The sequence below is a fragment of the Schistocerca cancellata genome, chromosome 2 (assembly GCF_023864275.1).
Source record: "Schistocerca cancellata isolate TAMUIC-IGC-003103 chromosome 2, iqSchCanc2.1, whole genome shotgun sequence".
Taxonomy (NCBI): domain Eukaryota; kingdom Metazoa; phylum Arthropoda; class Insecta; order Orthoptera; family Acrididae; genus Schistocerca; species Schistocerca cancellata.
This window is the reverse complement of record NC_064627.1, coordinates 325558416-325576322: the sequence shown is the minus strand read 5'-3', so window position 1 is coordinate 325576322 and position 17907 is coordinate 325558416. Positions and strand designations below refer to the sequence as shown.

At 42.7% G+C, this 17907-nt stretch overlaps 1 protein-coding gene across 1 annotated transcript in view; it reads right to left on the bottom strand.

Moving 5' to 3' along the window:
• Positions 1-959: 959 nt before the first annotated feature.
• Positions 960-17907, bottom strand: part of LOC126145344 (pickpocket protein 28-like) — a 105585-nt gene continuing 88637 nt past the window's right edge. The window contains exons 10-11 of the mRNA XM_049915551.1: positions 11275-11366; positions 960-1280 (exon numbers count right to left, since the gene is read on the bottom strand). Coding sequence (XP_049771508.1) covers positions 1138-1280; positions 11275-11366 — 235 coding nt within the window. The 3' untranslated portion in view covers positions 960-1137. The remainder of the gene's footprint in view (positions 1281-11274; positions 11367-17907) is intronic.

Sequence of the window (17907 nt, the reverse complement as noted above, 5' to 3'; positions counted from 1 at the left end):
TCCTGGTATTCCCGGTGTTATTAATGACAAAAATAACTAAATAAAAGTAAAAAAGAAAAGGAAAATAAATAAATAAACGATGTTCGTTGTACCTCTACTCCGCGTTCCCTACGCTTTCCTTGGTTCCTGGAGGGTGGGAACGGGACATTGTGACCAGTCCTCGGTTTACTAGCCCTGCCCGTTTTGCCTCCACCCTCCCTTTTGGAGCCGGGAAGGTTCCTTGAGTTGTAGTTAAAAAAAAGTGTTAGCGTTTGAGCTTCGTAAGATGAACGTGTATGAAGTGACAGTTCGATTCCCGCTCAGACTTTCATTTTTGTAGTTCAAGAGTAAATTTTGTGATATTCAAAATTTTGCACATACACTATTTGTTCTTGCTACATTATCAACGTCTCACCGTTGCGCATGTTAACTGCCAAATGGGGTCTGCCTCAGTGTGCAAAGTAATTCCGGGCTCCTTACCAGATTACATGTGTAAGGGATTTCGCAAATCACGACAGGCATCATTTTCAGGAAACTCCATCCGTTTATTCATGTACTTTTCCATAGTTATAAATATGCTTCTGCTAATAATTAAATTTAATTTAAAGTAGTAAGTAGTCAAATAACATGAAATTCACTAAAACTTCATGCAAATACATGTGGTTTTTTAATTATGTTGCATCTCAAGTGTCATACAAATTAAATAATATGGCAAGTGATGAAAAAGAATATAAATCAAAAATTAAGTCCTTGAGGGTGTTGAACCGTTGGTTTATACACGTTCCAGGAAAGAAGCCCGAACGCTAATGACTTGACCACTATGGCCTCTATCGTCTGGTGCCTACTTACAGGTAAATAAACGCGTAAAACTCCTCTTGAGATTTTCTCGGAATTGCCAGGTTAGTGTTTTAATGGCCTAGTAAAAGTGTACAACGTTTTAAGTATACCTGTGATCCAGTGTCATGACCTCCCCTTGTCAGAAATAGATACAGAAAAGAAAGCGTGCAGCTTAGGTGCATAGTATAAAGTTTTTAATGGTCTGCAACTGCCTGAAACATATGTTTTCACAAGACAAGACTGCAGTGGTTACGTAATATTGTAATAGGGCTTTGGTGAAGTTTGTGAAATGGACCCAACTGGTAAATGTTAAGGGTCGTGTTAAGATACGGAGTACATTTCTTTGGCCGCATTGCGCTTAGATGCAAAGGTGCAGCCAATCCGTATTGTGAAGAAGTAGATGAACTCGACGAGGCTGAGAAGGCTGAAGCCCATGAACAGACCCAGCAGACCGCCGCAGTTTGCTGAAAAGACAAACAGAGAGGGTAGTCAGGCAGTGAAATTGTTTCCTTAAACAATGCAAAAGTCTCATTTATTCCTGCTATTAGAAGCAGTGAATTTATGATTTCAAAACATATGAAGGGAAAATCATGGGTTAGATAACATCAGATATACTCCTTTTTTCCACGAATCCATCATTAGGAGTTTCTCAAGGATGCAGAACACGTAATAAAACAATAATATATAATATATATCTGCAACAAGAATGATTTACGACGTGTGTGAGAAAAGCAGACTGACAATACTGCGAGCGATCTGGTAATGCTGTCAATAGAATTCTTCTGGGTTTGAGGCCGCATTATCATCTGTAAAATTCCGACGTTTCGGCGATTGTTGCAAGGCGCCTTCCTCAGGGTGTTTTGCTAATTGCTGAATGGGCGCGCACCTGCACATTTGAAGGAGGGAGATATCCTCTACTGTGGGCGAAGTACTAGCGCACGAGGCGCTTCACCTTCTGGCATGACGGTTTGGCTAGAAAATTACATGGCTTTACCGTGCTGCTTGGCTTTGTGCATTTTTCCCTTTTTTGTGATTTTTTATATTTTTTATTTTAAAATAAAAGAAAGAGTAAAGGATAGTGAGAGGGACAGTGAGAGAAATGGAAAACGAACGGCCTAAGTGACTGGCCGGTGGTTTTAGCATGAGTCTCCGCTACTGTGGTGATGGCCTCGCATGGTTTTCGTTACTGAAACTGTCGTTGTTTACGTGCAATGTCTTCGATGGCTTCCAGAGTTTCGGGATCCATCTTCCTCCTACCAGACCGGAACTCTTCCTTCACCCATAGGTCTATAATGTCTGCTAAGTCGTCCCTTTGAGAAGGCGTGAAGATGGGGTGTGAATTTATCAAGGCTAGCACTAGTTTGGATACTTATATACTATGGAGGGGTGCTGTCATTGGATGCGGTGGTGAGGAGGAAGGGTATTAGGAATTCACTTTATTGGTCTTTGCATTGCGTGTCGTCATTGGCGGAAATCGGCGTTTTCCATTGAGTTTCCTTTAGTGCTTGCTATTGGTGGCAATCGGCGAATAGGAGACTGAGCGGCGACTACAGCGTAGCATTGTTTACTAACTGGCTAGTATCGACTACGCCGCGTCAGCGCTCTGTGTACCCTCCACTGCTGTGGCCTACCGCGCGCCTGTTGGTCTGCGAGAGCTGTCCTTCCGCAAAGCTGTCACAGCTGGCAGCCAAGGCGCTGGAAGTCCGTACCCGTCTTCTCTATTCACATTGTCGGGTCGCTTGGCTATTTCTACATGCTCTCTAATCTTCCTCCTCAAACTAAACGGCTGTTTCGAGAGGCCCGCGTACTGGCGAGAAAAATGCACCACATTGAAGAGCATCTCAAAGAATTTATATTCCCGCATCAGAAATGCCAAGTATCGTCGCCAGAGTGCAGCATGGTCGCATGAAGTGAAAATGGCGATTCCACAGCAGCGCGCGCAAGCAGTAATGTAGTTTACAGAAACAAAATCACTGATTACTGTGCAAAGGTCATCATGTGTATAAATGTGATCCACCTGATGTGAAAACAATTAAGTAATGGTATAGGAAGTTTCTGGCAACAGGAAGGCAGGATTCGAACCTGCGACCGTAGCGGTCCCGCGGTTCCGGACTGCAGCGCCAGAACCGCACGGCCACCGCGGCCGGCGCAGCGTATTGATATGGATGCTAGCTCCCTGGAAAGATGTTTATTCTCAGAGGAGGCAACCTTTCATCTATCAGGAAGGGTTAATAGGATTAATGTTAGGATTTTGGGTTCGCAAAATCCGCACGTTGTCATTGAACATCTTTATGATAGCCCTAAACTAAACGTCTGGTGGGGGCTAATGCACGACAGGATTGTTGGACCGTTCTTCTTTGAGGAACAAACAGTGAATGGGTCAGTGTATCTGGACATGTTGGAGCAGTTTGTGTACCCTCAGATACAAGACTTGCAACCCAACATAATTTTTCAACAAGATGGAGCTCCGTCACATTGGTCAACGGCTGTTCGCAAGTTCCTGGATAGGAAATTTCCCAATCGTTGGATGGATGCCGAGGACCCATTGACTGGCCACCACGTTCACCCGACATTACGCCGCTTGATTTCTTCATGTGGTGATTCGTGAAGGACCGCGTCTATGCGACCAAAGTGGACGATATTCCTACATTGCAACAACGTATCACTAAAGCGATTGCAACAATAACAGAGGAAATGTTATAAAGAACTTGGCAAGAAATTGAATATAGACTCTATATTCTTCGTGCTACAAATGGTTCACATGTAGGGGCGTATTGATGATAAATAAATTCTTTGAGATGCTCTACAATGTGGTGCATTTTTCATTGTCGTATCTACTGTGTGTTTTTTTCCTGGGTCTTTGAAATCAGGGAGGTTTGAGTGGGACACCCTGAACATTCAAAAGAATGTGACCAATACCTTAAAGGCTCTACAAGTTGAACCCTTTCAGCGCTGCTACCAAGACTGGAATCAACTCTGCCGTGATAGCTACCGAAGGGAACTACTTTGAAGGGGACAATATTGTTCTTTGCAGAAAAAAATAAAAGCTTCGGTAGATAAAAAATCATTCTCATTACTTTTCTCACACACCGCGTTCGCTAATATCCCTCGCACAAATCCCATGTGAAGTGGCCGTCACAGATGTCGAATAAGTAAAAAATCTTACATATACTTTCACTTAAGAGATATGACAATGACAATCTTGTCACAGTGCATGTAAATGCACAATAACACACTGAGGTGCGTATGATAACACTGGTCAACAACATTTTTGTTAAATTAATGTGAATAGTCATCTTTGATAAGTTGTGTGCGCTGAATTCGAAAATGAAATTGAAAACACTACTTACTGGTTATTATTTTGTGGCTTTACTTAAATACTCTTCATCTTTCATCGTTGAAAAATATTTGAAATACATACCGTACAAGGAAGTACGACACATGACAGTCACTTACTTCAGAAATCAACCTTCAGAAGCGAAGATGGTGTGGTTGCGCTACCGGATGAGCCTCGCTTGAACACATATAATCGCTTTGTGTTTGTTGGCACGTGTACTTCAGCAGTGACAGTTGTTGGAAGTTACTGCTTGTTGTTCTAAGTTCGTAAGAGTTGTACTTCGTGTTGTTTATTGATTGAGAAGAAACTTAATCCTCTTGTAACGAAGTGCTACGAACTTTTATTTCCGGTGTTTAAGGCTAGTGGCCCAGGACGAGAATTGATTCTCACATATGCTGTTCGCTTATGAAGGAGATTATTACAAAACACTCGTGCAAATCAGCCTAGAATATTGTTCAGATTGAGAGCTTCTGTAAAGTTTGGGAGGTAGGAGACGAGGTATTGGCAGAAGTAAAGCTGTGAGGACGGGGCGTGAGTCGTGTTTATGTAGCTCAGTTGGTAGAGCCCGCGAAAGGCAAAGGTTCCGAGTTCGAGTCTTGATCCGGCACACAGTTTTAATCTGCCAGGAAGTTTCATTGTTAAGATGTTTGGGACCCATACCAAATAAGTCTAACAGAGGATATTGCATGTATACAAAGAACGGCAGCATGAATGATCATGGGTTTATTTGATCTATGGCAGTGCCTCACGGAGATGCTGAAAAAACTGAGCTAATCCGCGTTTCTACATCTGCATCCGTACTGTGGAACCCACTGTGAAGTGCATGGCTGAGAATATTTCTCATCGTACCAGTTATTAGTGCTTATTATTGTTCCATTCAAGTATGGATGGTGAGAAGAATGACCATATAAATGCCTCTGTGCGCGTTACAATTAATCTAATGTTGTCCTCACGATCCCTAAGGGACCAATACCATAGGGTGTTATAGTATATTCCTAGATTCATCACTTGTAGTTCCATGAAGGCTCTCTCGGTATAGTTTACGTCTACCTTCAAGTGTCTACCAGTTCAGTTTCTTCAGCATCTCTGCGACACTCCCCACAGGTCAAGCAAACCTGTGATCATTTGTCTGTCTTTTCTGTATGCGTTCAAGATACACCGTTAATCCTATACTGCACAGGACCTACAAACTTGAGCAATATTCTAGAATAGATGCCGCGAGTGATATGTAAGGAATCTTCTTTGTAGACTGACTACGTTTTCCTTGCATTCTACCAATGAACCAAGTCTGCCACCTGCTTTCCTACGACTGAGCTTATATGATTGTTCCGTTTCATATTCCTACAAGTTGTTACATCTAGGTATTTTAATGAGTTGACCGAATCTAACTACGACTCAGTGGTGCTGTACTCATAGAATACTATGTTTTTCGGTTGGTGTAGCGCACAGTTTTATATTTCTGAACATTTAAGGTAAGTTGCCGATCTGTGCATCCCTTTGACATCTTATCAAAATCCGACTAAACAGGTCGGCTGTTTTCAGACTGTATATCATTACAGATAAATACATCATCTGCGAAAAATCTGAGGTTACTGTTAATATTGTCTGGATCGTAATTAATATACGAGGTGCATTCAAGTTCTAAGGCCTCCGATTTTTTTTCTCCGGACTGGAAAGAGATAGAAACATGGGCATTGTTTTAAAATGAGGCCGCATTCATTGTCAATACGTCCCAGAGATGGCAGCACCGTACGGCAGATGGAATTTTACCGCCAGCGGCGAGAATGAGAACTGTTTTAAATACTTAAAATGGCGACGTTTTCCTTACTTGAACAGCGTGCAATCATTCGTTTTCTGAATTTGCGTGGTGTGAAACCAATTGAAATTCATCGACAGTTGAAGGAGACATGTGGTGATGGAGTTATGGATGTGTCGAAAGTGCGTTCGTGGGTGCGACAGTTTAATGAAGGCAGAACATCGTGTGACAACAAACCGAAACAACCTCGGGCTCGCACAAACCGGTCTGACGACATGATCGAGAAAGTGGAGAGAATTGTTTTGGGGGATCGCCGAATGACAGTTGAACAGATCGCCTCCAGAGATGGCATTTCTGTGGGTTCTGTGCACACAATCCTGCATGACGACCTGAAAATGCGAAAAGTGTCATCCAGGTGGGTGCCACGAATGCTGACGGACGACCACACGGCTGCCCGTGAGGCATGTTGCCAAGCAATGTTGACACGCAATGATAGCACGAATGGGACTTTCTTTTCGTCGGTTGTGGCAATGGATGAGACGTGGATGCCATTTTTCAATCCAGAAACAAAGCGCCAATCAGCTCAATGGAAGCACACAGATTCACCGCCACCAAAAAAATTTCGGGTAACCGCCAGTGCTGAAAAAATGATGGTGTCCATGTTCTGGGACAGCGAGGGCGTAATCCTTACCCACTGCGTTCCAAAGGACACTACGGTAACAGGTGCATCCTACGAAAATGTTTTGAAGAACAAATTCCTTCCTGCACTGCAACAAAAACGTCCGGGAAGGGCTGCGCGTGCGCTGTTTCACCAAGATAACGCACCCGCACATCGAGCTAACGTTACGCAACAGTTTCTTCGTGATAACAACTTTGAAGTGATTCCTCATGCTCCCTACTCACCTGACCTGGCTCCTAGTGACTTTTGGCTTTTTCCAACAATGAAAGACACTCTCCGTGGCCGCACATTCACCAGCCGTGCTGCTATTGCCTCAGCGATTTTCCAGTGGTCAAAACAGACTCCTAAAGAAGCCTTCGCCGCTGCCATGGAATCATGGCGTCAGCGTTGTGAAAAAATGTGTACGTCTGCAGGGCGATTACGTCGAGAAGTAACGCCAGTTTCATCGATTTCGGGTGAGTAGTTAATTAGAAAAAAAATCGGAGGCCTTAGAACTTGAATGCACCTCGTACAACATGCGCAGCAAGGGTCTAAATCTGCGTAATTTCGAAGTTGTCTGTACATGTGTTGACAACCCCCATCAAAGATAACATGCTGCATCCAACATGCTGTATCCTCCCTAGCAATAAATCCTCAGCCTCGTTAAAAATTTCAGTTGATAAACCCATACGATCGAACGTTTGAAGACAAATACTAATTATCCTGCGAAAGCCTAATTACAAAAAATTCAAGAACAAGTATTCAGAAATCTAGGGATATATCAGCCTTATAAGAGGCTGTTTTATGGTGAAGTGACCCTCATCTAAAATACTCAACAATTAGCCGAACGAGGATTCTGTAAGCAAACTCTTTCACAAATGAATTACACTTCCATAGACTATTCCAATAAATCTGAATGAGGTATCTTCTTTCTCCGCGGTCATATTTATGCGGTTGTGATACATACCTGGATTAATCGCTTAATACTTGTTTTTGGAATTTCGTAAGTAGGTTTTCAACGGATTACCAGCGTCTTTCTTCAAACGTCCACCAGTTGAGGTTTTTCAGCATGTCCGCGGCGTTCTCCCACGGGTTAAACAAATCCGTGACCATCCTTGCTGCTGTTCTTTGGATAAATTATATTTATTCTGTTAGCCTTATTCGGTGCGGGTCGCACATAATGGAGCAATATTCTAGGCTTGTTCGCACGAGTGTTTCCTAAGTAGTCTCCTTTGTACACTGACTGCATTTTCCCAGTATCATACCAAAGTCTGCCGCCTGCTTTTCCTACTATGGTCGCGGGACAAGATGTCGGCTCTCAGAGGGGTACAGCTCATGGAGAAAGTGCCCTGTGCACATGATCAACATGAGTAGCGAAGTCCTAGCGGCAAACAGGAGCCGTTTCATTGTTGTCTGGTTAAGTGGGCCAATGTTGGCAGTTCAGACAGTTACGACGGCGCCACCTGACATACCAACCCCATAGCACTTGATGGTGTGATCTGGGATGCCTACAAGTCCTTTTAGCGCGTGTATATCACGATTGACAACGGACCATCAGACCTGTTAATCACCGAATTTGATGAGTCTTGGATATATTACAGAGCGTCCTGTCTTGAATACCGGGTTAGAGGCTTATCACGCGACGACTCCTTACCCTCCGAGAAAATCGATGTTGGTGTTTCATGCGTGCCTCCTGTACATATAACGTTCATGTTTCGTCCAAGCGAGAGTAGTGCAGGTTCATGGATACCACTCTGGTGGTACGGTTTCAAATTATGTTTGTGTACTTCTTTTTCAGTTTCATGGAATAGAATATCATTAAAGAGTATATTCAACAAAATTATTCAAAATGGTTTTTTTCTCCATGATAATTTCATTGATAAATCAGTCGTTACAAAAAACTTTCTTCAAAAGTGTATACCGATCGAATCGTTTTGTTAGTTGTCGGTTGCATAGCTTGCTGTGCTGTAACATAATTCCGGATGGTATTTGTCGCAGAGCAAACGAAACACAAATTCATTGAGTATCATGCACATTTAAAGAAAACTACTGCCTTGCAGACACACGGAAAGCACAGTTCGTTTGGATTCAAAGAGACTGTTCTTTCTTTGATCAATTTAGATGCGAATCACGCGTACTTTATAATTCCTGTGAAAGCACATGCACTAAACTCATGCAGAACTGAGGCTGCATGGCCGGCCGCGGTGGTCTAGTGGTTCTAGGCGCGCAGTCCGGAACCGCGGGACTGCTACGGTCGCAGGTTCGACTCCTGCCTCGGGCATGGATGTGTGTGATGTCGTTAGGTTAGTTAGGTTTAAGTAGTTCTAAGTTCTAGGGGACTGATGGCCACAGAAGTTAAGTCCCATAGTGCTCAGAGCCATTTGAACCATTTGAGGCTGCATGTAGCACATCTGAGCCGTGTCACGGCTCAGTATTTTTGATTTACTCGCGAGATTATTTCACTTGTTTTCGCCGCAGCGATAGGGGGCGTGATCGCTGAGCGCTGTTGGCGCTGGTGCGCGAAGCTACAGTTTTGGGATGACGGCTCGGTCGGTATATGGCGACAGGGCGGAAGCAGCGGGGAGTCAACTGGTGCCTGCCGATTAAGGACTGCGATGAGTGTGGCTGTTTGCGAGCATGTGGGGAGGACGGAATGCTCGCTTGCTTAGCCTGATTCTCCATGACCAGCTGTTGTTTGTTGGGCCTAGCACTCGAGTGTAACAGGAAACTGCATTGGTGTGGGTCTCGTCACCTGGCTAAGGCCGAAATTTTCATATACTTTTATTATATTTCATGATCATTACCTTATTATGGGGTTGGTACTTGTAGCCAACATTTTGTGATTTGAAATACTTCAGAGAATATCATCATGTGACAGGTGTCTACTGTGAATAATTCTTAATTTGTTTCATATTGTATGGCACGGTATCCACTATCATCGATCATTTTATGAAAGTTCTGTCCAAATTATTATTACATTAGACTTTGTTAAAATTGGTGCGTTTAAATTGCAAATTTCCTAATTCTACTAATATTGCTTGGGATAAACCCGTCTATTTCTTGATATTGCCATATTTGTGTATTAAGTTGTGTTTCTTCTCGAGACAGACTGAATTGATTTTGGAACACGTGTGGGGGGGGGGGGGGGGGGAGCGTATTTCAATGAAAATTTGCTAGATAACACAACCGTAGTGAAACTGAAAACTTGACAGTGTTTACTCATGTCACCAGTCGTTAATGTTATTTCTGCCTTATAGCTTACTTAACTGATATAAAATAATTTAGAAATTTTGTGTACTGGTCACGAAAGGTGAACTAATGTCACATGACATTGACATTTGTGTAGGGGTTACGTAAGCTTAAGTGAAATCACGAGGTAAAAAAAAACGGATTATCATTGCCACATTTCTTTTTTAGCAGGCAGTAGGGAATTTGTTGCACTCTTGCCAAATTGGATTTGTTTAAGGGTTGATTTATATGCAGTACAAATCACAAATTCAATATTTTTCTGGTGTATTTGTACATGTTGCACTATTGTACGATATAATATACCTTTTACTAACAGTACTTTTATGTAATGTTTCAGAGTGGGGCTGCATGTTCTTCTAGATAATGTTTTTTAATAAAATTTATTGCTAAAATTTCCTTTTAAACTGTTAATTGTATTAACTTGGATGTATAACCAATTATTGTTAAATAATAAATTTGTGTCAACAAGGCTTGGACCAAATAAATGTGCCTACACCTTCCCCATCCTGGCTCTGCTACCGTCTGTACTTCACAATATCGTCGCGAAAAATTATGTCTGTATTTTCCTCTTACTTTCAGCGTTCGCAGTACGAGCACAGCAGGCCGTTTTCGTTAACGTCCAGAACAGATCAGTCAAATATGCAGAATGGTTCTCCTGCAACTACTGGAAAGGCTGCCGCCCCTCTTCAGGGATCACACGTTTGTACACGTTCGTCTGACCTCTCAACAAGTACCCTTCCGTTGTGGTTAGGCCAGCGGTACGGCTCTCTGTATCGCTGAGGGAAGCAAGCCACCCCACCATTGGCAAGGTCCATTGTTTATAGAGGGTGGGATGCAAAATTAAAAAATATATTTCTATTGAATCTTCCGTCCAAGCGATTTATCTAATAGTCTTTAGCAAGAAGACACTATTTCGAAGTTTTTTCTTCAAAACTTTAACCTGCTAATAAAAGTAAACAGCACAGGATTGGCAAATCCCTACCAGCACCGTGATACCACTAAACCTTAGCCTCTGTACTAAGCTAAATTTGTCGAAACATCACAAATGTTAGGAATATAGGAGGTAAGCACGAAACGCCGCTAGCCAGGCACTCAGGACAGATTCCTTTAGAACATAGTCAAGACTTATCAAATCCTTCCGCGACAAGTCTGGTGGTTCCCTCGTGAGCCTAAATGACCAGTCCATTTCATATCCCTAAGAACTGTTAGACGCGAATATTTGTATGAGTTGACTGATTACAGTTGTGAGTCATCGATATTGTTGTGTAGGATACTAGGTCCCAAGCTGTCACAGCCTGGCAAATGTGAACTGAAGCTCTAAACATCTGACAGAATCAGTTGCTCACAGCCTGGCAAATGTGAACTGAAGTTCTAAACATATGACAGAATCAGTTGCGGAATTCTGTAACTGACTACACCAAAAGGAGTCTATAGAATGTATCCGTGAAATTAACTTACCTATGAAATCCGTTATCCCGTAAAGTTCGCTGCGACGACTGGTGATGAACTGCATGTCTTTGAAGTATATTGAAACTCTTGCCATATCAACACTGTAAAGGAAGACGAAGAAAATAAAACTTTGTAGTAAATATAGCATTTCCTCACCGCAACTTTGTTACGAGTACAGTTCACTGCATTAAAACACCAGGGCTTGCTGTAGGATTACAGAAACAAGTTCAAAAGAATGAAGATTCGTCAGGCTCGCAGTTTTTCTTCGTAACCAGTAAGAAGGAAGCGTTTGACAAAGTGTCACGGGCAGTGAAGTACCCAGGTTATCCTGGGCCCGTGGTAGAACTACCAAAGCTGTGCCCTGCCTCAGCTCCCCTCCAGAAAAATTACCTATCCGTAATTTTTTTCTACGCAGATTTATGAAATTTTGTAATTTATAAGGTGGTTTCAATAAGAATGAAGCTTCACTGAAAAATATTACCTAAACGAGCTCTGTAGATGAAAAATACGACGCAAAACAAATTAAAAGCATCGTTGTAATGAATAAATTACAAATTATACAACGTTTCTAAAAGAAAATAGAAAATGAAGCAGGATCTATGTCTTATTGAATTTGGCAGCTACTGTACATTGGTTTTAGTATTATGTGTAATAAAGATCAAACGATCAATAATAATTAAATCATTAATTAGAAATAAAAGAAAAAGGCTATAATTGCGTGTGAGTAACACCATTCCAAGAACTGTGTTTTTATTATAATTTTACTTTCCATTCCCTTGCTTTCAGCGAATCAGGCACATTGGTTGTGTCACTGAGGAAATTATCAGATGTGTCGTACTCTATCTACAAGACAGCTGAATTTGACAATCTGCTTCACCTAAACTTACCCGCCTCCGCAGCAGAACGTTCAGCGCGGCTAATTGTCATGTGGTAGACAGGGATTCGAGTCCCGGTACTGCCAGACATTTTTCCTTCTGAGAGGACTGGTACGGTGTGCACTCAGCATCATTAAAGCAACTGAGGAGACACTCGACAGATTAATTGCTGTTGCAAGGTCAAGAAACCCGATAACGCCGGGAGAGCTGTATGCTGACTCTGCGGCCCCCATACTGCAACGACGCCATTATCAGAGAATGACATGCGGTTGGTCGGGCCCGACTGTTCGTCCAGGACCAGAACGCTAAACTTTACCTACCTTGTTACCTTCATTTACTCGACCTTAAGTATTTTTTTATCATTTTTAATTTCCTGAAACAGCGTTGACAAGATGCTGCCGTCAGTGGAATTGTCATAAATATTTTTACAGCTATTTCGATGTCTGGATAAGCATATGCTTTGAAGAAGAAACAGAACTTCAAAATATCCAAATCGTAAGTGTGTCAGTGTTTCTGCTGGTATTTTAAATCCGCCATTTCGTTGACTAGCTCTTCTATACCGATATTTCTGCTATACCTGACACCAAACCTTCTGCACATTAACTACAATAAACATCTTCAATAAAAGCCGCTTGGTTGCTCTTGTAAATAATTTGTATAACGACCGGATTCGTAGCCTAAAAGCAACATGAGCAGATTAAATCTGTTAAATTACAAAAAGCGTTCGCTAAAATTGTGGCTGAACTGTAGTTACCGCCAATAGCGAGAAACAGAGAAAATTACTTACATGGTTAATCATGACATTAAAGTTGCAACATAGACAGGACCGAACATGCGTTGTCCATGTTGCAACGTTAAAGTCAAGATTCATCGCCTAAGTAATTTGCTCTATTTCTCACTATTGATTGTAACTGCAATTCGACCACAATCGTTTCAACGTCCACTCTTATGATCAACATCTGTCCCACTAACTTTTTTACTCATTATTCTTCTGACTGGTTTGATGTTGCCAGCCAAGAATTCCTGTCTTATTCCAACCACTTCATCTCAGAGTACCACTTGCAACCTACGTCCTCAAATTATCTATTGGATATGTTCAAATCTCTGTCTCCCTCTGCAGCTTTTATCTCTAAAGTCGCCTCCTAGTACCATGGACATTATTCCCTTGTCAAAACAAATGTCCTCTCATTCTATCCCTTCTTCTTGTCAATGTTTTCCATGTGTTCCTTTCTTATTCGATGCTGAGGAGAACCACTTCGTCCCTTACCTTATCAGTCCACCTGATTTTCCACATTCTTCTATAGCACACATCTCAAACTCATCGATTCTCTTCTTTTAGGTTTTCGTATAGTCCATGATTCACTTGCATGCAATCCGGTCCTCCACTTACTTTTTGTTTTCTTTCCATCTGACTTCACTGACACCTGCTGTATCTAGGTTGCACCTTTTCCTTTCCAGATTGTCTAGTTTCCCTGCCACTTTCAAACTAGTAACATTCCACGCTGCGACTCGTAGAATGTTACCTTTCCGTTGGTCACTCAATCTTTTTCTCATGATTTCCTCCCCTTTGGTAGTCCCTTCGCCGAGGTCCAAAAGGGGGACTAATCCAGAATCTTTTGACAATGGACAGATCATCACATTTTTTTAAAAAATTACTCGTTTCATGCCCTGTATATATACGTCGCGTGTCTTTAGTGCAGCTGTTTCCATTAGCACCTGCAGCCCCATGCCGTTGATGATCATTGCTTATTCTTTCGCCTTTTAGGCGCAATTTCCTACCAAAGACCAAGAGGTTTCCCTAAAACTCTATCCACTTCTTTGCCTTCTTCGGCAAGACCACTGACAGAAAGAGGCTGATTCCTTATACCACAAGTCTTCGACTGCCATTAATGATGCTTTTTATTCAAAGTTTAAGAAGTGGCTGGCCCACTGACCGCACAGATACTGAGGCAGGCTCCAGACACATACACTTCCATTTAGCTATATTCAATTTCCTACATTGTTTCTGTCTAATTATCTACACTTTTTAGCCGTATCAGTTCGCATACATTACCATCACAGATGTGCCCCAAGGTGTCCCAAGGCCCCAGTCTCCTCTCCTTCTCTGAAAATCTTCATTATTGTCAATATGTCTAAAATTCCTCATGCGCTTTCCTAATCTCTGCCCTGTACTTCAGAAATGCGAAAAGGCACCTCCAACTCCACCTTAGCTAGTTTACCTCCTGGAGTATGACGTGTCTGTTTAAGATAAATATTTCCGAAACACAGACATAGTTATAGGGATAATCACTTGCAACTTCAGTCCCATCTGACTTCTGTTAAACCATTTCTTACTGTTCTGTCCACATGTCTGAATCACGAACATCCGACTGTAACAAAAAAAAGCCCTACTATTGACAATCCAACGAAAACCCACGATATACTGAAACTATTAACAAGCTGAACTTAGGGACTGCATCACTCCACCGTTTTACAAATTTATAGCTTTGATATAAAACATTCTCTCCCATGTCACTGTCGCCTTTACTTTTGTTCTACCTAGCTTGAATCTCTCATAGTTCTTGGGTACCTCATCTAACTGTGGCTGCTTACCCTCCCCTACTGGACTTCTTTACCAATTCCTTTCCCTCCTCATCCACACATTTCCTCCATCTAGCGAAGTCAACCCAAATAACCCCAAAATACGAATACTGTCAAACTAACAAGCCAGTACCAGTGCATCGCCGGCCGGAGTGGGCGAGCGGTTCTAGGCGCTACAGTCTGGAACCGCGAGACCGCTACGGTAGCAGGTTCGATTCCTGCCTCGGGCATGGATGTGTGTGATGTCCTTAGGTTAGTTAGGTTTAAGTAGTTCTAAGTTCGAGGGGACTGATGACCTCAGAAGTTAAGTCCCATAGTGTTTAGAGCCATTTGAATTTGAACCAGTGCATCACATAGAGCCTACAGCTACAGAAACATCATGTTCCCATCCAAGGAAATTTCAACAGCATCCTCCCCCCAAAACAATGAAATCTACTCTGACAGTTGTATCCTTTCTTTCCTCTCCATAAACATCTGTGACAAATCCAATGGCTCCTGCCACTCACTTTCCCACACTACACATCACTATACACCAACCCATCAGCTCCGATGTCATCTGACTCTTCACAACACGGCTTAGCCACCTACTCTCAGTTCAGCTTCTCAAAGTGAACGTCTTACTGCCGCACCTGCTGGCTTGTCCTTTGGCTATGGAAATATGGAAGGTAAAAATCGCAGAGGGAGACGAAGGCCTGAGTACAGTACGCAGGTTGAAATGTATGTGGATTGCAGTAGTTATGCAGAGACGAAGAGGTTTGCAGGGGGCAGACTAGCGTGAAGAGCTGCATCAAATCAGTCTACGGACTGAGGACAATGACAACAACAAATTGAAACTTCCTGGCAGATTAAAACTATGTGCCCGACCGAGACTCAAAATCGGGACCTTTGCCTTTCGCGGGCAAGTGCTCTACCATCTGAGCTACCGAAGCACGACTCACGCCCGGTCCTCATAGCTTTACTTCTGCCAGTATCTCGTCTCCGCACTTGCCCGCGAAAGGCAAAGGTCCCGAGTTCGAGTCTCGGTCGGGCACACAGTTTTAATCTGCCAGAAAGTTTCATATCAGCGCACACTCCACTGCAGAGTGAGAATCTCATTCTGGAAATATCCCCCAGGCTGTGGCTAAGCCATGTCTCCGCAGTTATCCTTTCTTTCAAGAGTGCTAGTTCTGCAAGGTTCGCAGGAGAGCTTCTGTAAAGTTTGGAAGGTAGGAGACGAGGTACTGGCAGAAGTAAAGTTGTGAGGACGGGGCGTGAGTCGTGCTTCGGTAGCTCAGATGGTAGAGCACTTGCCCGCGAAAGGCAAAGGTCCCGAGTTCGAGTCTCGATCGGGCACACAGTTTTAATCTGCCAGGAAGTTTCATATCAGCGCACACTCCGCTGCAGAGTGAAAATCTCATTCTGGAAACATCCCCCAGGCTGTGGCTAAGCCATGTCTCTGCAGTATCCTTTCTTTCAAGAGTGCTAGTTCTGCAAGGTTCGCAGGAGAGCTTCCATAAAGTTTGGAAGGTAGGAGACGAGATACTGGCAGAAGTGAAGCTGTGAGGACCGGGCGTGAGTAGTGCTTCGGTAGCTCAGATGGAGTCCCGAGTTCGAGTCTCGGTCGGGCACACAGTTTTATCGCTAATTACTTGCGACTTACATTTACCGACCCGCCGGCCAGATGGGGTGTGACGGGTGAGAGATGAGATAGACGAAGAAGCCGAGATAGACATCGATCACACTTACGGACCCTTAGCTAATTTCGAGAAGACGACCCAGTCTTACACCAACGTCTGGAGAACGAGTCGATAGATGGCTCTCTTGCTCTATCGAACGTCGGGTCGTGAGCAGGTGTCGCCCCCGACACGAATTTCATTTCATTGCTACAGGAGCATGTTTCTTTTGTGTCTGTACTATCCGCAATGTCTTCCTGCCTTTTATTTGGGCATTTTCAGTTTTCTTCATTTCCTTAATTAATTAATTTTCTAATTAGCCACTATTTGTCAACATATGGACATTGTAGACACAATTTATGCGATAGTACAACAAAATGTATGTCAGCAAAGGTGGTAAGCCTGACATTGGAATTAAAAAAAAAAGATGGTAGAGCACCACAAAAACAGGATAAAAAAAACAAAAAAAGAGGTAATCGTCGTGCCTTCTGAACTTGTAGTCCCGTGTTCGCGTCCAACTGTATTTTTTTTTACCACATTTCGGTCTGTTGTTGTTGTTGTTGTGGTCTTCAGTCCTGAGACTGGTTTGATGCAGCTCTCCATGCTACTCTACCCTGTGCAAGCTTCTTCATCTCCCAGTACCTACTGCAACCTACATCCTTCTGAATCTGCTTAGTGTATTCATCTCTTGGTCTCCCCCTACGATTTTTACCCTCCACGCTGCCCTCCAATACTAAATTGGTAATGCCTTGATGCCTCAGAACATGTCCTACCAACCGATCCCTTCTTCTGGTCAAGTTGTGCCACAAACTTCTCTTCTCCCCAATCCTATTCAATACTTCCTCATTACTTATGTGATCTACCCATCTAATCTTCAGCATTCTTCTGTAGCACCACATTTCGAAAGCTTCTATTCTCTTCTTGTCCAAACTATTTACCGTCCATGTTTCACTTCCATACATGGCTACACTCCATACAAATACTTTCAGAAATGACTTCCTGACACTTAAATCTATACTCTATGTTAACAAATTTCTCTTCTTCAGAAACGCTTTTCTTGCCATTGCCAGTCTACATTTTATATCCTCTCTACTTCGACCATCATCAGTTATTTTGCTTCCCAAATAGCAAAACTCCTTTACTACTTTAAGTGTCTCATTTCCTAATCTAATTCCCTCAGCATCACCCGACTTAATCCGACTACATTCCATTATCCTCGTTTTGCTTTTGTTGATGTTCATCTTATATCCTCCCTTCAAGACACCATCCACACTGTTCAACTGCTCTTCCAAGTCCTTTGCTGTCTCTGACAGAATTACAATGTCATCGGCGAACCTCAAAGTTTTTATTTCTTCGCCATGGATTTTAATACCTACTCCAAATTTTTCTTTTGTCTCCTTCACTGCTTGCTCAATATACAGATTGAATAACATCGGGGAGAGGCTACAACCCTGTCTTACTCCCTTCCCAACCACTGCTTCCCTTTCATGTCCCTCGACTCTTATAACTGACATCTGGTTTCTGTACAAATTGTA